The sequence below is a fragment of the Hyla sarda genome, chromosome 6, assembly GCF_029499605.1.
Source record: "Hyla sarda isolate aHylSar1 chromosome 6, aHylSar1.hap1, whole genome shotgun sequence".
Lineage (NCBI taxonomy): Eukaryota > Metazoa > Chordata > Amphibia > Anura > Hylidae > Hyla > Hyla sarda.
Window position 1 is genome coordinate 226,807,046 of NC_079194.1, and position 21,811 is coordinate 226,828,856.

Below are 21,811 nucleotides of genomic sequence, written 5' to 3' on the forward strand. Positions count from 1 at the left end.
AATATAATAATAATACCACCAACACACACTGCTCCTTCTGAATATAATAATAATACCACCACCACACACTGCTCCTTCTGAATATAATAATACCACCACCACACACTGCTCCTTCTGAATATAATAATAATAATACCACCACCACACACTGCTCCTTCTGAATATAATAATAATAATACCACCACCACACACTGCTCCTTCTGAATATAATACTACCACCACACACTGCTACTTCTGAATATAATAATAATACTACCACCACCACACACTGCTCCTTCTGAATATAATAATAATAATACCACCACCACACACTGCTCCTTCTGAATATAATACTACCACCACACACTGCTACTTCTGAATATAATAATAATACTACCACCACCACACACTGCTCCTTCTGAATATAATAATAATACCACCACCACACACTGCTCCTTCTGAATATAATAATAATACCACCACCACACACTGCTCCTTCTGAATATAATAATACCACCACCACACACTGCTCCTTCTGAATATAATAATACTACCACCACACACTGCTCCTTCTGAATATAATACCACCACCACACACTGCTCCTTCTGAATATAATAATACTACCACCACACACTGCTCCTTCTGAATATAATAATACTACCACCACACACTGCTCCTTCTGAATATAATACCACCACACACTGCTCCTTCTGAATATAATACTACCACCACACACTGCTCCTTCTGAATATAATAATACTACCACCACACACTGCTCCTTCTGAATATAATAATAATAATACCACCACCACACACTGCTCCTTCTGAATATAATACCACCACCACACACTGCTCCTTCCGTATTTAATAGTACCACCACACACTGCTCCTTCTGAATATAATAATACTACCACCACACACTGCTCCTTCTGAATATAATAATACTACCACCACACACTGCTCCTTCTGAATATAATAATACTACCACCACACACTGCTCCTTCTGAATATAATAATACTACCACCACACACTGCTCCTTCTGAATATAATAATAATAATACCACCACCACACACTGCTCCTTCTGAATATAATAATACCACCACCACACACTGCTCCTTCTGAATATAATAATACTACCACCACACACTGCTCCATCTGAATATAATACTACCACCACACACTGCTCCTTCTGAATATAATACTACCACCACCACACACTGCTCCTTCTGAATATAATAATACTACCACCACACACTGCTCCTTCCGAATATAATAGTACCACCACACACTGCTCCTTTGAATATAATAATACTACCACCACACACTGCTCCATCTGAATATAATACTACTACCACACACTGCTCCTTCTGAATATAATAATAATACTACCACCACACACTGCTCCTTCTGAATATAATACTACTACCACACACTGCTCCTTCTGAATATAATAATAATAATACCACCACCACACACTGCTCCTTCTGAATATAATAATACTACCACCACACACTGCTCCTTCCGTATTTAATAGTACCACCACACACTGCTCCTTCTGAATATAATACTACCACCACACACTGCTCCTTCTGAATATAATAGTACCACCACACACTGCTCCTTCTGAATATAATAATAGTACCACCACACACTGCTCCTTCTGAATATAATACTACCACCACACACTGCTCCTTCTGAATATAATAGTACCACCACACACTGCTCCTTCTGAATATAATAATACTACCACCACACACTGCTCCTTCTGAATATAATAATACTACCACCACACACTGCTCCTTCTGAATATAATAATACTACCACCACACACTGCTCTTTCTGAATATAATAATAATACTACCACCACACACTGCTCCTTCTGAATATACTACCACCACACACTGCTCCTTCTGAATATAATAATAACACTACCACCAAACACTGCTCCTTCTGAATATAATACTACCTCACAAAAAGTAATGTGGACAGTAATCATGCAGACATAACGCACAGTAAGGTGGTGGTGGGGGGGGGGTTGAGGATTCATACCCCCCCCCCCCCCACATTACTGAGCCTAATCATATCTGGCTGCAAAACCCCCATATCCTACATTACTGTGTCAGTGACTGTATTCACCTACCCACCCTTAATGGGGTACTCTGATGGAAAACTAAACAGATTGGTAAAGTACTTCTATTTAAAAATCTTCCAGTACTTATCAGCACTTATCAGCTTCTGTATGCTCCACAGGAAGTTCTTTTCTTTTTTAATTTCTTTTCTTTCTGACCACAGTGCTCTCTGCTGACACCTCTGTCCATGTCAGGAACTGTCCAGAGCAGGATAGGTTTGCTATGGTGATTTGCTCCTGCTCTGGACAGTTCCTTACACAGACAGAGGTGTCAGCAGAGAACACTGTGGTCAGACAGAAAAGAACAACTCAACTTCCTCTGTAGTATACAGTGCTGATAAGTACTGGAAGGATTAAGATTTTTAAACAGAAGTAATTTACAAATCTCTAACTTTCTGGCACCAGTTGATTTAAAAAAAAATGTTTTCCACTGTAGTACCCCTTTAACTATCACCCCCAGGTCCCCCATACCCGCACGTGTCACAGGTGGCTCAGTAAGCATGGATACATCACTCACTACTGTGCCAGGGCTGCTCTTCCTGCATGCGACCTGCGTACTGGACGTCATTAACGTCCGCTCCGCTCCACTGTCCTTCATGACCTCCACCCATGCTCGCACTAGATAGTAAAAAGATGCTCCCCTCATCTCTGGAGTAGGGTGCCAGCGGTTAACAGTGGGGCAGTGAAGGCACAGCCACCAGGATTTGGTGGAATTGTATGGATAATTATTTCATTCTTTTATATTTACACTGTTTCTGTGAGCTAGACCTGCACTGCAGATTGAGCTCACAAACACCCGGTGCGGTCCACATCCCGTTAGCAATTCCACTGGATTACTGCAAATTTTGCTTATTCTGTATAGCAGATAAGGGGGATTGTCCAGGCCTTTTTGCTTACCCAATCTAATAGATGCAATTGGACCTCAGTGGCTTCGTTGTCCATGTATGGGTGTCTGATAAATGTGGAGCTGAACACCCCTCACCTTTGTTCAGCAACCTACCTGCATGTCCTGTGGGAATGCTGATGCATTTCACTACGCACATGACCTGTTTTGCTGTTACTTCCATGGTGTTAGTTTAGAGTTAAATTTGGGGCTACTATTTTATATTTCCTGGAAGTGTGGGTATATTTTTGTCTTGTATGAAAGAGTGAGCCCAAACAATTTACCATCCTTTACTGGGTTACAACAAATTTAGTCTTTAGTTGACTTTTTTCATGAGGAGTGCTCAGATCAATCACTATATTGTACAAAAGTGGGCACTGTCGGATCAAAAAAACTTACCGTATATACTCGAGTATAAGCCGACCCGAATATAAGCCGAGGCCCCTAATTTTACCCCAAAAACCCAGGAAAAGTTATTGACTCCACCAGGGATCGACCGATATCGTTTTTTTAGGGCCGATACTGATAATCTGTGGAGGTTAGAGCCGATAGCCGATAACTTATACCGATATTCCGGTATAAGTTAACGGCTATTTATCCCCCCGCGACACTGCTGCAGATCATTGATTTAAAGCGGGCGCTTTAAATCAATGAACTGCAGCGGCTTTTGCGGTGCCATAGACCGCCGCCGCCACCCGCTTCTCTCCCCCATGCCTGTCCGGTGGTCCTCCTGAGTCCTATCGCCGCGACCGCCCCGGCCCTGGCCCCATTGCCTCCCCCATCCCCGGTTTTATAATTACCTGTTCCTGGGGCCCGGTGTCCACTCTACATCTGGCTCCGGTGGTGTCCTCCTGAGCTGTCACTGTGCGCACTGACGGTGAAGTCGCGTCACGTCACTCGTCATTGCGCACAGCGTAACTCAGGACGCAGCAGGAGCCAGAAGTAGCGTGGACACCGGGCCCCGGGAACAGGTAAATATAAAACCGGGGATGGGGGAGGCAATGGGGGGTGCGACGCGGTGCGGCAGGTCGGTGTGAGGGGGGGGGGTTGGCATTATCGGCAAGGTAATTTCCGATACCGATAATGCCCAAAATCGTGATTATCGGCCAAACTGATAATCGGTCGATCCCTAGACTCCACTATAAGCCTAGGGTGGGAAATACATCATCCCCCCATGTCATCATCCCTACCCCCGTCATCATTCCCCCCCCCCCCTTCATCATCACCCCCTGTCAATCCCTTCATCAGTGGTCTTCAACCTGCGGACCTCCAGATGTTGCAAAACTACAACTCCCAGCATGCCCGGACAGCCATCGGCTGTCCAGGCATGCTGGTAGTTGATGTTTTGAAACCTCTGGAGGTCCGCAGGTTGAAGACCACTGCGGCCTTCGTCATCATCCAGCCCCCCCCCCCCTTTTTGTTTTCACCTCCCCTTGGCGGGAAGTTGGGGTGAGCTGGTCCGGGCCATCTATGCTGCAGTGACCGTCAGGTGGGTCTGGTTAGTGGTTGCAGGCTGTCCATTTTCACCTGGGGGGCCTCTTCTCCACGCTTCGGCCCCGGCCCCAGAGTAGTGACGTTGCCTTGACGACGACGCACAGGGAAGGTATGGATGATGACGAAGGCCGCAGTGGTCTTCAACCTGTTGACCTCCATAGGTTTCAAAACTACAACACCCAGCATGCCCGGACAGCCGTTGGCTGTCTGGGCTTGCTGGGAGTTGTAGTTTTGCAACATCTGGAGGTCCGCAGGTTGAAGACCACTGATGAAGGAATGGACAGGCGGAGAGTTCACTCGAGGGGGGCCTTTTCAGCACAAAAAATTGTGCTGAAAAACTCTGCTTATACTCGAGTATATACAGTATGTTTTTACAGATGAAAATTAAAGACTTTTTGTAATATGGTTACTTTTTTTTATTTATTTTTTTTATATTTAAGAAAACAGCCCCTGAGAATCCCACCACTAGGGGTCCCCATACCTACTGGGAGACTAACCAGTCCTGCAGCAGCTTGTCAATGAGTCATGGACAAGATTGCATGACGTCACGAGCTCCCGCCTCCAGCGTTCGGAACAGTTTGTTCCAAACGCTGAGCAGCGGAGTACCCCTTTAAGCCTGTGTTTATACACAGCAGCCAGGAGGTAGAGCTGCAGGCAGCAAGAGATAGCAGAAGCCTGAGCCAATGATGAGACAGGAGGCATTTTCTCAGACTTCCTGTAGGCGCTGTAGTTGCTGATCACATTTTTGCCTCAATGACCATGACCTAAAAAGAGCCAGGCGGCAAGATCTGAGAGAAAAAATTTGCGGACAATCCTCTATAGGTTCTGACTTGCATAGTGTTTCTGAGCTCCTATCTGGACAAGTCACTTTTTAAATGGTCACTGTCAGATACAAAAACTTTTGATATGTTGTAAAGCATGTATAACCAATAGGTTTTGCAATTGCTTTCATTAGAAAATGTTCAGTGTTTCATACTGAAAAAGCCAGTCGAACAACTGCCCCCCCCCCCCTGCCTGCTTGGACACATACTAGTCCTGCTGTGTCCATGAGTCATCACCTATGTCATGGACACACTTCCTTGATTGACAGCTGTGAGTGCAGGGGAAAAATCCTCCCACTGTCAGCTTGTGTCCCGCTACTGTCAGTGAGGACAAGCTGGGAGTTGTAGTTTTGCTAATGTTAGGGTAGATGTGAGCAGACAGCAGACTGAGGGAGGGGGCGGAGACCTGCACAGTGAGGCCACGCCCCCTCTCTTTGAGAGGAATTCAGACTAGTGAGCTAAATTAAAAGTGTAATAAAAAAAATAAAGGTGATAGACACATAAAAATTAGATGTACATGGTCAGAATTAGGTTCTGAGTGATATCTGAAAAAAATGTTTTGTTGGATCTGACGGGTACACTTTAAGTTTTTATGTTATGATTATTATTTAACTTTACACTTTGCTAAGGGATCTAGAAACCCCCTTTTGCACAGTTTCTACCCCCCATGTGTCCGCGAGCCAGTTCTTTTCCCCCCTCCCTAATCTTCGTCTGTCACAGGCAGCTGGCACTTTCTGTCCCCAGCTAGAAGTATGGGGGAGTTCAGTCCCAGATGAGCTGACGTAGCTACCGTTGGCTCTATCTCCTTTGCTTGCTGCTTCACTGGAGCATTGCAGGACTTTCTCAAGCTTTGGCATTCAGTCAGGGTGCCAGGTGCAGATCTTGTATTAAAAGTATATTTCTATGCTGCTTTTTCTTCCTGCATAGAAGCTTGCATTATTGTTGATCATTGCCATTTTGAACACTTTTTTTATACTTCATTTCAGGTTTTGCTGAATCCTATTGCTCTGGCTTTCCTTGGTCTTGTAAAGCTGTTTTGTCATTCCAGGGGTGATATTATAATTGCGAAGAGTCCGAACAAGCCAAGCATTAACATCTGCAAAAGGGTAATTGGATTGGAAGGTGACAAAGTCTGTACTAGCAGCCCATCAGATTTCATCAAGAGGCACACATATGTAAGTACCACCCTCTGTTTGCATTTGGTTGTGAATTAGCCCATGCAGACAGACTAAATAGTTTTGCTTTTCTTGATATATGAAATCACATGCAGAGCTACATTTTGTGGCCCAAATATATTCTAAAATCTCTTCCACGCATTACATAAATGTTTTGGAAAACTGTTACCACCGCACTGTACATTTATTCTTCAGAAAAAAAAATCTAATTTATAGATGATAGATTGATATGCGCCCAGCACCCTTGACTGTAGCCTCCACTATGGCTATGCCAATAACTGGCTGAAGTGGAACACGGCTGCGGCCAGTGATTGCTTGAGCGGCGATGTGACATATTGACCCCCAATGCTAGGAAGTAGAGCACTGTGGAGACCAGGCGCTGCAATACTACAGGGTTCAGGGAGCAAAGAAAGGAAGTTTTGACATTTAAAAAAATAAAAAAAATAAAAACCTTTCCTTTTCCAAAATTGAATTCATTTTAATATGGAAGTGACTTTTAAATTTTATTTAGATTTTATCAAGGTCTTTTTCTTCAAAAACTCAGTGGTCCTTATTGACTCAAATCTTGGTGTTGTCCAGTGGACCAGGACCCATGTATTTTCCAAACCATTAGGAAATTTTTATAGAAACTGTTGCACATTTGAATAATCCGACAGGCGCTAGGACTGCTTGGAAATTCACAGCCTGGTCTCATAGCCTGCAGTGCATTCCCGGGCGGAATCCACAGAAAGAAGAATAGTCAAGTCTATGCTTCCTGCGGACGCCGGAACAGTGATTCCACCATGTGAACAGTGCAGCAGTATCTGATTAAAGTCAATGGGGGAGATTTATCAAAACCTGTCCAGAGGAAAAGTTGTCCAGTTGCCCATAGCAACCAATCAGATCGCTTCTTTCATTTTTAACAAGTCCTCTACAAAATGAAAGAAGCAATCTGATTGGTTGCTATGGGCAACTGGGCAACTTTTCCTCTGCACAGGTTTTGATAAATCTCCCCCAATGTGCGTGTGGAATTCTGCGCGGACATTCCACCGTGTGGACATAACCTTAGTGAGAACTCTCATTAGAGGCCTTTACCAACCAGAGAAAATAACTTTCTGTACCACATCTCCTGCCATATTGGACCCATGTCTTCTTGTTTTTTTTTTTTTTTTGTTTTTTTTTATGTCTTCCCAAGAAAGAGAAAAATGACAATCCCTAAAAGATCCATTATGGCCTTATTGCTAAAACCTGCTGTATAAAAAAAATGATGAGGGAATTCTGACTATTAAAATCTTTAGTCCTGCTTTTTATTGTATCAGTCCCTATAATCCCAGTGTTTTGGAGGGAACCTGATGAACATGCTGACCGAAAAAACAATGTCAGCTAACTTGTCACTTAACCCCTTCACGACGAGCGACGTACATGTACGGCGCTGCAAAGTGTCACTTGGCGCGCGGCGACGTACATGTACGTCGCGGGGTTCCGGGAGCGCCGCGTCACCGGTAGCGGTCATCGGACCGGGATGACTGCTGTTATCTAACAGCAGGCATCCCGGCACATCGCCGAGGGGGGTCCTGAGACCCCCCCATGACCGCGATGCGCACAAATCGCAGGTCAATTCATACCTGCGATCTGCGCGATTCCGGGTCATACAGGTCACTGGTGACCCGGTGACCCGGAAAATAAGAGGGATCGGGGGTGTCCGAGACACCCTCGATCCCCCTAAAGGGATAGGAGTTTGGTGGCAGGGGTGCCACCCCTCCTATCCCTGCTATTGGTCGGCCGAGCGACCGACCGATAGCAGACCGGGGGAGGGGGGGTTAAAGTTCGGTTCCCCCGCTTTGCCCACCTGTCGGTGTCCGGGCAAAACGGGGGAACCGTCCAGGGAAGGTCGGCGCCGAAGGTCCCTACCTGGATTCCGGATCCCCGTTCGCAATCCTCCCCCACGTGCGGCGGCGGCGGCAGCAATACTTCCGGGTCCTGCTAGGTGAGTTGTTGCCTAGCAACATCCGGAGGGCCACAGTTTACAGTGGTCTCTAAACCGTGGCCCTCCAGATGTTGCAAAACTATAACTCCCAGCATGCCCAGACAGCTGTTTGCTGTGTGGGCATGCTGGGACTTGTAGTTTTGCAATATTTAGAGGGGTTCAGGTTGTAGATCACTAAGTGGTCTGAAACTGTAGCCCTCCAGATGTTGCAAAACTACAACTCTCAGCATGCCCAGACAGCAGTTTGCTGTCTGGGCATGCTGCAAGTTGTAGTTTTGCAACATCTGGAGGGCCACAGTTTTGAGACCACTGGACAGTGATTTACAACTTGAACCCCTCTAAATCTTGCAAAACTACAACTCCCAGCATTCAGGAACAGCATAAGGCTGTCTTGGCATGCTGGGAGTTGTACTTGCGTGCCTCCAGCCATTGCATAACTACATCTCCCAGCATGCCCTTCCGCAATCAGTACATGCTGGGAGTTGTAGTTTTGCAACAGCTGGAGGCACACTGGTTGGAAAATACTGAGTTAGGTCATAGAACCTAACTCAAGGTTTTCCAGCTAGTGTGCCTTTAGCTGTTACAAAACTACAACTCCCAGCATGCATGGTCTGTCAGTGCATGCTGGGAGTTGTAGTTTTGACCCCCCTCCCATGTGAATGTACAGGCAGATTACAGTGAGTTCCCCGCTACAAATTTGAGCTGCGGGAAATTTTTCGCCGCAGCTCAAACTCCTAGCGGGAGACTCAGTGTAATCCGCCGCCAGTGTGAATGTAACCTAAAAACACTACACTACACTAACATAAAATAAAGAGTAAAACACTACATATACACACGTACACTGCCCCCCCACCACCCCCCTTCCCCAATAAAAATTAAAAACTTATTGTATGGCAGTGTTTCTAAGATGGAGCCTCCAGCTGTTGCAAAACAAAAACTCCCAGCATTTCTGGACAGCAATTGACTGTCCAAGCATGCTGGGAGTTTAGCAACAGCTGGAGGCACCCTGTTTGGGAATCACTGGCATAGAATACCCCTATGTCCACCCCTATGCAAGTCCCTAATTTAGGCCTCAAATGCGCATGGCGCTCTCACTTTGGAGCCCTGTCGTATTTCAAGGCAACATAATAGGGTCACATATGGGGTATCGCCGTACTCGGGAGAAATTGCCTAACAAATTTTGGGGGGCTTTTTCTCCTTTTTCTCCTTATGAAAAGGAACAGTTGGGGTCTACACCAGCATGTTAGTGTAAAAAAAGAATTTTTACACTAACATGCTGGTGTTGCCCTATACTTTTCATTTTCACAAGAGGTAAAAGGGAAAAACGCCCCCCAAAATTTGTAATGCAATTTCTCCCGAGTACGGAGATACCCCATATGTGGGCGCAAAGTGCTCTGGGGGCGCACAACAAGGCCCAGAAGGGAGAGTGCGCCATGTACATTTGAGGTGATTTGCACAGGGGTGGCCGATTGTTACAGCGGTTCTGACAAACGCAAAAAAAAAACACACCCACATGTGACCCCATTTTGGAAACTACACCCCTCACGGAATGTAATAAGGGGTGCAGCGAGAATTTACACCCCACAGGTGTCTGACGGATCTTTGGAACAGTGGTCCGTGAAAATGAAAAATTTTGCATAGCCCACTGTTCCAAAGATCTGTCAGACACCAGTGGGGGGTAAATGTTCACTGTACCCCTAATTACATTCTGTGAGGTGTCTAGTTTCCAAAATGGTATGCCATGTGGGGGTTATTTTACTGTTCTGGCACCATAGGGGCTTCCTAAATGCGACATGCCCCCCCGAGCAAAATTTGCTCTCAAAAAGCCAAATATGACGCCTTCTCTTCTGAGCATTGTAGTTCGCCCGCAGTGCACTTCAGGTCCACTTATGGGGTACCTCCATACTCAGAAGAGATGTGGTTACAAATTTTGGGAGGTCTTTTCTGCTATTAACCCTTGCAAAAATGTGAAATTTGGGGGGAAACCCACATTTTAGTGAAAATTATTTTATTTTTTTTTACATATGCAAAAGTCGTGAAACACCTGTGTGGTATTAAGGCTCACTTTATCCCTTGTTACGTTCCTCAAGGGGTCTAGTTTCCAAAATGGTATGCCATGTGTTTTTTATTGCTGTTCTGGCACCATAGGGGCTTCCTAAATGCAACATGCCCCCCGAGCAAAATTTGCTCTCAAAAAGCCAAATTTGACTCCTTCTCTTCTGAGCATTGTAGTTCGTCCGCAGTGCACTTCAGGTCCACTTATGGGGTATCTCCATACTCAGAAGAGATGGGGTTACAAATTTTGGGGGGTCTTTTCTGCTATTAACCCTTTAAAAAATGTGAAATTTGGGGGAAAACCAACATTTTAGTGAAATTTTATATTTTTTTTTACATATGCAAAAGTCGTGAAACATCTGTGGGGTATTAAGGCTCACTTTATTCCTTGTTATGTTCCTCAAGGGGTCTAGTTTCCAAAATGGTAAGCCATGTGTTTTTTTTTTTTTGCTGTTTTGGCACCATAGGGGCTTCCTAAATGCGACATGCCCCCAAAAACCATTTCAGAAAAACGTACTCTCTAAAATCCCCTTGTCGCTCCTTCGCTTCTGAGCCCTCTACTGCGCCCGCCGAACACTTTACATAGACATATGAGGTGTGTCCTTACTCGAGAGAAATTGGGCTACAAATATAATTATACATTTTCTCCTTTTACCCCTTGTAAAAATTCTAAAATTGGGTCTACAAGAACATGCGAGTGTAAAAAATCAAGATTTTGAATTTTCTCCTTCACTTTGCTGCTTTTCGTGTAAAACACCTAAAGGGTTAAAACATTTACTGAATGTCATGTTGAATACTTTGGGGGGGTGCAGTTTTTATAATGGGGTCATTTATGGGGTATTTCTAATATGAAGACCCTTCAAATCCACTTCAAACCTGAACTGGTCCCTGAAAAATTGCGAGTTTGAAAATTTTGTGAAAAATTGGAAAATTGCTGCTGAACTTTGAAGCCCTCTGGTGTCTTCCAAAAGTAAAAACTCTTCAATTTTATGATGCAATCATAAAGTAGACATATTGTATATGTGAATCCAAAAAAAAATATTTGGAATATCCATTTTCCTTACAAGCAGAGAGCTTCAAAGTTAGAAAAATGCAAAATTATAAATTTTTTTCATAAAATTTTGGGATTTTTCACCAAGAAAGGATGCAAGTTTCCACCAAAATTTACCACTATGTTAAAGTAGAATATGTCACGAAAAAACAATCTCAGAATCAGAATGATAACTAAAAGCATTCCAGAGTTATTAATGTTTAAAGTGACAGTGGTCAGATTTGCAAAAAAGGGCTTCGTCCTAGAGGTGAAAATGGGCTCCGTCCTTAAGGGGTTAAGTAGAATGAGGACTTACTAATAACCCTTAATGCCGCCCAAGCCATACATGGCACTCTTCTGTCAACTGGTGTGATAAAGAACTGGGATACATCTGCATTTCTCAGCAATGCTTCCCTGAAAATTAATAGCCCCATACTGTAAATGTGTTGTGTGGTGTGAGGCACAAATCTATTTACTTATGCTGGTAACTCAAATTGCCGGAGAGACGTCATTCTTTCGTTTATTGTGGGTACAATGTGAACATTATTTTATTATGATAAACTCCCATTTTAATTAATGGTTTTCATTACATTTACCCCACTAAATAAAATAAGAAAAAAATACTACATTAATTTTGAAAAATAGGCATAGTTTACTGTCAGTGGGTGTGGTCTTAAACTTTTTTTTTTTCTCTTACGGTTATCATTACTTAAATGGTAATAAAAATATTATGAGAAGGGATCCATGTACTACTGCTATTTTGTCTTATTTACTAGTTTTGTTTGGGGCAGGTGCTATGAGATTACCTTACAGCTGACCATGACTGCTTACCTCAGAACTTGGAGTGGGAGTTTCTGATTGGTTAGCCTCCTTTTAAAGGGGTACTCTGCTGCTCAGCGTTTGGAACAAACTGTTCCGAACGCTAGAGCAGATGACGGGACCTTGTGACGTCATAGCCCTGCCCCCTCCTGATGTCACGCCCCCTAAATGCAAGTCTTTGGGATGGGGGGTGACTGCTGTCACACCCCCTCCCATAGAATTGCATTGAGGGGGTGGGACATCATGAGGGGCGGGGCTATGACTTCACAAGCTCCCGACACTGGCTCCAGCGTTCGGAACAGTTTGTTCCAAACACTGAGCAGCGTAGTACCCCTTTTAAGGACCATACTAAGCCATTCTAAACCTAATAGACCTTAATCTCCCCCTTAAGCATTACTAGAGGGACAGTGTCCAACAAAGTCCAAAAATACTGCATACATAATCTTGTGTGGTTCTTGTTTCTGTTCTGTTTAATACTTAACAATAATTAATTGTTGTCTGTTCCAGTTTAATACTATAAAATTAGCCCCTTGGTTTCGTACTGCTCAGCTTTGGTTTTCCCCTGGGTTTAGTACTTCTTGGATTTGGTTTTTGCCTTGAAGAATCCTTTTGTTTTATGTTGGGGATGGTTTTGTACATTAGGGTCTCATTAGGGATCATTTTCGGAACATTGAGTTAGTGCTCAGCGATAGATTGATTGAAGATTCAGGCATGGCCAGAGTCAGTTTTATTTAGTCAGTCTCTATTCTTCATCCATCTGCTTCAGTTCCTGAATGTTATCTTCCTCATTCATTTGTACCATTATCTGTTCCCAACATTATACGGTTTCTGTTGTCAATTTGGAAGTCTCCATTCTATTTTACCTGCTTTCATTCTCCGCCTGTAAGTCCTTGGGGGGTATTTGAGTACTGGGAACCACTATTAGTACTTTGGGAAACTATGGCAACTGCCCTAGGTGAAGTCCAGTCATGGCGCCATTACAGGTGCAGTAGTAATGGTTATGAACTGAAGTCTTTTCAGAAGTTTTCTTAATTTATAACTTTCTCATTGCAGAAAGTTAATCTGTTCTAACTAAATATTGGCTCTGTTCTCCAGCAGATGCCCAGCTGGTGTAATTAGATACGGTGCCCTCAGAGGGATGGACAGAGATATCGAACTTTTGTACATTGATTCTTTGTGCATTGAAAATTAACAATGGCCATGGTTGGTCATGTGACTTTATAAACAACCTGCTGGGATCCCAATCAAATGAGTACAATTCATTACAAGCTTGTAGATGTCATTTGCTACTGTCGCCTTTCATCATATTTCATTTTAATCAAGAAAGGTAACACCTGTGGTTTAGCCACAAAAGCTGCTTTTGAGAAACGAACACCCGCAGGCGACGAGGCAATTACATTTGATGTTTGCTCCAAAGTGGGAAGCACCTAAAGAGACCCCGGTAGGGATAGTTCAGAAGAAAAGATTTACTTGTATTATCTGCCAACGAGATTACGCTCACTTGTAAGCCTTGTTCTCCTCTAACTTCTGGGCATTCACCCCACCCTGTCCCCCTAGTCACTGGCCACAGGAAGGTAACACAAAAACCAGCCCTGGTTTTATGTACGTGATGGCAGATTATTAGAATTTTTATTTCTATCTGCTAAAATTGTACACCTTTTCATAGAGAAAAAGGCACATGAGTGACCTTTTATGTGTTACAGATTGCTATAGTTTTCTCACATAAGCTTACTGACGATAGGGGTATGGAGGGAGGAGATGCCTGATAATGCAGAGTGAGAAGGGGAGAATGCAAGGGAAGTGACAAACTCCTCTTAATGATAGCTGCCTCCAGAAAATATTGTGCAGGCATGCACACGGCTGCATGCATATATGCTTAACAACTTGGCATCCCTGTGCATGATGACAGCTTTTCCATAGGTCAGAAGTGGTGCTTAGGTGACTTGGTCTGAACTGTAAATGTGGGACTTTCACCCACTCACTGGATGTGAGTTGCGTCACCAGTAGGCAAGAAGCTGTAACACGTATAAGGATAACACAGGACAAAGTGAGCCGTCCCAGTGGACTTCTGGAAATAGTCAAGCAGTCTCATATGAGTTTCAATGGAGCTGTACTGTGCAAACTTGACCACCACTCCATTCAAACAGGAACGCTCTGGACCCCTGTTCTCATGATCAGTGGAGTTCCATTGGTTATACCTCCACTAATCAGGCACTTGACACCTATCATGTGTAAATAAAGTTGTCTTTCTGGGAAAACACCTTTTAATTAAAAAGAAAAAAAATGTATATAATTATATACAAAAGGGGTACTTGTAGTGCAAAATAACCTCTTGGTGCCCGGAGTCCCCAAGGAATTGGCAGAAAGCATAGAGAGGGAAAAAAGCTTTATTCTGTAAAGAAGTTAGTGTTTCAGGGATATCAACTATTCCTCATGCCATTATGAGAAAGGGGTATTAGCCTTGAAACATAACTTGTGTACAGAATAAAGCCAATCTACAAATATCTGAGCAAAAGGTTATTTTCTACTACCAATATCCACAACCATGTAGTTGGGTTGTTTCGGGCAGGAACCTCCTGTAGTCTTCTCATCTCCTCTGAGCTCAGATCTTCTTAAAAGGGTTAATTTATTAGAACAAATGGCTATTAAATCCATAGATTTAGTAATTTAAACTCTTTTATAATTTAAAAGGGTAGAATTTTTTTTTTTTTTAAATAAAAACTAACAGAGAAATTGGACTGCTCATGAGAGTGAAGCCTTGGGCCTCAATGGGGTGAATGTCGGCAGAGTACACATTGCCATACATTGCATTCTCACTGTGGGTGGTACAGTACGGTGGCTTACAATTTTTACTAGTCACTTAATGAACAAGTGATTGAATCCTGTAAGAAATGTTGCAGAGTGCACCACCAAATGGGAATTTTAACCCTTCTGAACATACAGAAATCCCAGACGGCCTTCCCTGATAACTCTCATTAATTTAGCAAATCTAGAGAGCCCTTCCATAGACTTCTTGATGGACATGATGGCAATGTGTTGTGGATCCCGCATACACATAGACTGAACTGTGATCTTAATTAGAAGTTTGACAAGCCCACTCCGATAAAATGATGAGATTATGTGTAATTGGTGTCACAATCAATTACCATTTAGCTAATCACGGGCCCACTAACGGGTCTGGCCTTAGTTGTGGCCTCAGGATGTTGACGAGTGTCTGCCCCCTTCATGCTGTTACTGCGACAGAAGAGTAGAATCTCACTCCGCATCCTAATGACCTCTTTGAAGTCTATTAAATTAATGACCCAACCATCCCGCTTAAGCTTTACATCAGAAAATTGCACTCCTTCCATTTTCCAGCTAAGATGATATTAATAAAATATTTTCTCTCTAGTCCAAGTTTGCTCTAGGCCCTTTGACACTATGAAATGTGAAAATATCACATCTCCTCAGTGAGAAAATGTGGTGCAGCCTCCAGCCGGCAGAGGGTAGTCCAGTTAGGTTATTGTGGTGTCACCGGAAGCTTCCTCATTCATCCTTGAGAATCTTACTTGTGTTTCCGATGATTCCTTAATAAAATCTCCCTTACACGCTATAGTGGCGTCACCTGGCATTAGGAAATTCATAGACCTTAGTGACTGTATGGTTTAAAAAAATGTTATCCAAAATTTTTGTTGGACTGGTTCTAAGTTAGACTGGGTTCACATGTAGTATTTGGTACTCCTTTTTGATCAGAATTAGGACTGACACAGAGAAAAGCTATAATAGAAACATTGGTACTTTAAAGGGGTTATCCAGGAATCGAAAAACAGACCGCTACCTGTCTGTTTCCACTTTGGGTGTGGTATTACAACTTGGCTCCATTCAATGGAACTGTGCTGCAGAACCACACACAACCTGGAAACAGACAGGGAGCGGTCTTTGAAAGAAAGGATCTCTGTTTTTCGATTCCTGGATAACCCCTTTTATGGAGGTCCCAGGAGTGGGTCTAAGACACAAAAGGGAACCTGTCTGCAGATTTTACACTATATAACCATTGTCATCAGGTTATATAGGGTAATATATTGTCTTCACTTCCGTCAGTGATCGTAAAGAAAATACATTTTAAAGTTGTCTTTGTCCGTATGCTAATCTAAGTAGCCCCTGGGTGTTCTTCTTTCTCAGGTAGTCACTGTGGCTCTAGGCTGTATTCATACCTACCCCAGCCTGACTGACACCTCGGGCATCTCCGACATCACTGCTCTGCTTCCTCTGCACCTAAATCTGGCACAGGCCTGGAAACAGCGCTATCCCTGTGTTGAAGCTGCTTCTGAGCTTGAAAGACTTAAAGGGGTACTCCACTGGCCAACGTTGGGAAGTAAATGTTCCGAAAGCTATTTTCGCGCAAGGGGGTCGGCCACACCCCCGCAATGCAAGCCTGATGGCAGTCACACCCCCACCCCTAGACTTGCATTGAGGGTCCGTGGTCGTGACGTCACAAGGGGAGTGGCCGACCCACACAGTGCAAAAAACAGCATTCGGAACATTTACAGTCATGGCCGTAAAATGTTGGCACCCCTGACATTTTTCAAGAAAATGAAGTATTTCTCACAGAAAAGGATTGCAGTAACACATTTTGCTATACACATGTTTATTCCCTTTGTGTGTATTGGAACTAAACCAAAAAGAGGGGGAAAAAAGCAAATTGGACATAATTTCACACCAAACTCCAAAAATGGGCTGGACAAAATTGGCACCCTTAACTTAATATTTGGTTGCAGGATCGCTTCCTATAACAATCAATAAGCTTCTTACACCTCTCAGCCGGAATGTTGGACCACTCTTCCTTTGCAAACTGCTCAAGGTCTCTCTTATTGGAAGGGTGCCTTTTCCCAACAGCAATTTTAAGATCTCTCCAGAGGTGTTCAATGGGATTTAGATCTGGACTCATAGCTGCCCACTTCAGAACTCTCCAGCGCTTTGTTGCCATCCATTTCTGGATGCTTTTTGACTTATGTTTGGGGTCATTGTCCTGCTGGAAGACCCAAGATCTCAGACGCAAACCCAGCTTTCTGACACTGGGCTGTACAGTGCAACCCCAAAATCCATTGGTAATACTCAGATTTCATGATGCCTTGCACACATTCAAGGCACCCAGTGCCAGAGGCAGCAAAACAACCCCAAAACATCACTGTACCTCCACCATATTTCACTGTAGGTACTGTGTTCTTTTCTTTGTAGACCTCGTTCCGTTTTCGGTAAACAGTAGAATGATGTGCTTTACCAAAAAGCTCTATCTTGACATTTTCCCTGAAGGATTTTGGCTTACTCAAGTTCATTTAGGAAAAATGTAGTCTCATAGTGTTTCATTTCATTTAAATGTCGACGGATAGTTTGCGCTGACACTGATGCTCCCTGAGCCTGCAGGACAGCTTGAATATCTTTGGAACTTGTTTGGGGCTGCTTATCCACCATCCAAACTGCGTTGACACCTTTCATCAATTTTTCTCTTCCGTCCACACCCAGGTAGATTAGCTACACTGCCATGGGTTTCAAACTTCTTGATAATGTTGCGCATTGTGGACAAAGGCAAATCTAGATCTGTAGAGATGGACTTGTAACCTTGAGATTGTTGATATTTTTCCACAATTTTGGTTCTCAAGTCCTCAGACAGTTCTCTTCTCCTCTTTCTGTTGTCTATGCTTAGTGTGGCACACACAGACACACAATGCAAAGACTAAGTAAACTTCTTTCCTTTTTATCTGCTTTCAGGTGTGATTTTTATATTGCACACACTTGTTACTTGCCCCCAGGTGAGTTTAAAGGGGTATTCCAGGCAAAACCTTTTTTTATATATATATCAACTGGCTCCGGAAAGTTAAACAGATTTGTAAATTACTTCTATTAAAAAAAATCTTAATTCTTCCAATAGTTATTAGCTTCTGAAGTTTTCTGTCTAACTGCACAATGATGTCACGTCCCGGGAGCTGTGCATGCTGGGAGAATATCCCCATAGGAACTGCACAGCTCCCGGGACGTGAGTCATCAGAGAGCAGTTAGACAGAAAACAACAACTCAACTTCAGAAGCTAATAACTATTGGAAGGATTAAGATTTTTTAATAGAAGTAATTTACAAATCTGTTTAACTTTCCGGAGCCAGTTGATATATAAAAAAAGTTTTGACCTGGAATAGCCCTTTAAAGGAGCATCACATGCTTGAAACAATCTTATTTATCCACAATTTTGAAAGGGTGCCAATAATTTGGTCCAGCCCATTTTTGGAGTTTGGTGTGACATTATGTCCAATTAGCTTTTTTTCCCTCCCTTTTTTGGTTTAGTTCCAATACACACAAAGGGAATAAACATGTGTATAGCAAAACATGTGTTACTGCAATCCTTTTCTGTGAGAAATACTTCATTTTCTAGAAAAATTTCAGGGGTGCCAACATTTATGGCCATGACTGTACTTCCAAACGCTGGCCTGTGGAGTACCCCTTTAAGGGAGCAGAGTATTGACTACAGAGGGGCCCGGGCTGTCAATCACACCAGAATAGGCGTGAAAACAGCCTGGAGCACAGAGACTACCTGAAGGAGAATGCCCTGGGGACTACTTACACCTGATAAGCATATGTTGCCAGACAACTATAGAACTTTTTTTCTGTTCATTATCTACTGCTGGCCCTGAAGACAATGGGTCATGGCAACAGGTTATATAGGGTAACATTTAGCTTGCTTACCAACAGTTATATAAGGTAAAATGATGACTGGTTCACTTAAATTAGTCATGGTGCCATGTAATGCTTCATTTTACCAGTGGTGGCACTGCAGGGAAATTGAACATGCCATTCACTCTGTATGTGAGCAGTACAGCACCCTGTGATCAGGGCTAATGCCAGAGGACCATTTCAGCAAGAAGGGTTTGTTCAGAGTGCATAGAGGTTGCTTAACCAACAATTGTTTTCCTTCTCAATCCCCTAGTGTCAAAAAGCATATTTTTATGATGGCTGGTAGAGATGAGCGAAGTTAGTGATTTCGATTTGTCACAAACTTCTCGGCTCGGCAGTTGCTGACTTTAGCCTTCATAAATTAGTTCAGCTTTCAGGTGCTCCGGTGGGCTGAAAAAGGTGGATACAGTCCTAGGAGAGAGTCTCCAGCCCACCGGAGCACCTGAAAGCTGAACTAATTTATGCAGGCTAAAGTCAGCAGCCGCCGAGCTGAGAAGTTTGTGACTAATCAAATCACTGTAACTTCGTTCATCTCTAATTGCTAGTTTAGGAGTCTGGGGGAGAGAAAACATTTTTTACCTGTGGAAATCAATAGCCATGGAGTTTTGATGGCAAGTATACATACTAGATTGTCTCACTTTTAAAGTGGTTATTCAATTTAATTCTACAGGATCGGTGATAATAGCAGATTCCCAATGCTGGAACATCACTGATCATTAACTCGGGGCCAAGGGATCTCTGTTCTCATGAAGCGACGACGCACATGCTTACCACCACTACCTCATTCACTATCTGGAACTTCCAAATATAGATAAGAATAGTGCTGGGACCTCCACAGTAATCCCCCATTTAATGTTATGGGTAAACTGACTGGAACAGTTGTGGAAGTAAATGGAAAAAAAAAAGTATGCACAATAAATCTGCCTCAAATTGTGCCGAAGTTTAGAATTTTTTGCTGAATAGAAGACCTAACAGCATGTAAAATGAACAAAATGAACCCATAATTGTTTGGGTCTAGTCCCTTTCCTGCTGCCTGAACCACAGGTCATCAGGGTGGTCCCCGGCAGCTTCTCTCCACCTGCTTTGGTTGATCTCTACTTGTTTGGCAGTCAAGGCTGGTGTGGCAGGCAAAAGCCACTGGGGACTGCATGAAAGTGATGGCAGGTTCCCTTTTAAAAAGTACCTAGGGCTATGTTCCCTTACTACTCCTAACACTCCTCCCACCCTTAGAAAAAATTTCAGAGCTTTAAAATGCTGCGTATCTTACTTTTTTTTAATTCTTGCTCACATAGTGCAATCTCCCAGCAGGAGAAAGTGGGCGTTTGCCAGCAGGCATGACATCATTGAAGCCTGCTGGGGGACCACTTCCATCCTCGCATGGTTGTAGTGCTGTGATGAATAGAAGACCTCAGGCTCTGTGCAGCTTTCAGTGAGGCTCTATGCAGCTGTCAATCAAGCTCAGTGCAGAGAAGCACTTCCTGAGTTTGGACTCCTGCCAGGCCAGGAGGAGACCAAACTCACTGTATTAATTGTGTCAGGGAACAGAACAGAGCCACCAAGTGGCCCTTTTTTATATTAGATTTTAAACATTTATATTGATAATTTTAAAAGCAAGTGAATGGGAAAGTGTCTAAGTACACAAGAAACACTATATTAAAAGTTGTATTTTGTGAAAGGTACTCTTTAATGGTATCCCTCTAAAACATGAACAGGATGACAATTCTGTGAAAAATATTTAATACCTTTTTTTTTACCTGATTTTAAGTATTACTGTTTTCAACAGGTACCCAAGGGCCATGTTTGGTTAGAAGGCGACAATCTAGAAAACTCTACAGACTCGAGAAGCTATGGACCAGTTCCCTATGCCTTGATCAGGGGACGAGTTTGTCTAAGGGTAAATTCAGATTTTTAACTTTTTCCATTGAAAGTTTGTGTTCTTCTGTGCATCTGGCTATTCAGTGCTGCTCCAGCTTTTGGCATAAAGCTTGTTTGCTGTAGTTGTAAAGCACTTGTTTCACCAGGGTCATTCCCTACTGTAAAACTGGCATAACTTGTAAAAAGTTTTCCCAGGCAAGCCTTGCATTGCTGCGGGGAAAATGTAGCAATTACCTAGATACCATTTTGATATGTGGCCATCTATGTGATGCAAAAAAAACTGCTTAAAGGAGTACTCCACCCCTAGACATCTTATCCCCTATCCAAAGGATAGGGGATAAGATGTCTGATCGCAGGGATCCTGCCACTGGGACCCCCTGCGATCTCTGCTTGGCCTGACGTCACGAGGGGGGCGTAGCTTACCCCCGCAGTGCACATGCAGTGTTTGGAAATAAATGTTCTGAATGCTGGCCAGTGGGGTAACCCTTTAAGAAGATTAACTGGCTGTTCAGCGGCAGCCTGGCTGGAATGCTGTGCATGCACACAATCTGTTCCTAGTGTCATCAGGCTAGGCCACTGCTGAGTGACGACTAGCCTCTGAGAAGAGATTCTACTGCACATCAGTGCCTTGCAGCATGACCATAATACTGCTGAACAGCCAGAGTTGGAACCCCCAATCTATTAGACATTTATGGCATATCCTGTGTCTATACTTGAGCACCCAATAGTTCCTGGTAGGGACTAACCACAATAATCAAGGGATAGGTGAAGAGGGCTTTTGTGGGAAAGCCCCTTTACTGTCTACATGATAGATGTGGAGTGTCTAGTTGCGGCTGAGACACCCACTAATCACAAGAATAGAGGTCTTGTGTTCCCCCATT

At 43.4% G+C, this 21,811-nt stretch overlaps 1 protein-coding gene across 8 annotated transcripts in view; it reads left to right on the forward strand.

The window, feature by feature from the left end:
* IMMP1L (inner mitochondrial membrane peptidase subunit 1) overlaps positions 1-21,811 on the forward strand; it is a 51,229-nt gene that overhangs the window by 28,537 nt on the left and 881 nt on the right. For all 8 annotated transcript variants that reach the window (XM_056526651.1, XM_056526653.1, XM_056526647.1 and 5 more), the window contains 2 exons: positions 6,357-6,483; positions 20,839-20,949. In XM_056526651.1, the coding sequence (XP_056382626.1) occupies positions 6,357-6,483; positions 20,839-20,949 (238 nt within the window). The remainder of the gene's footprint in view (positions 1-6,356; positions 6,484-20,838; positions 20,950-21,811) is intronic.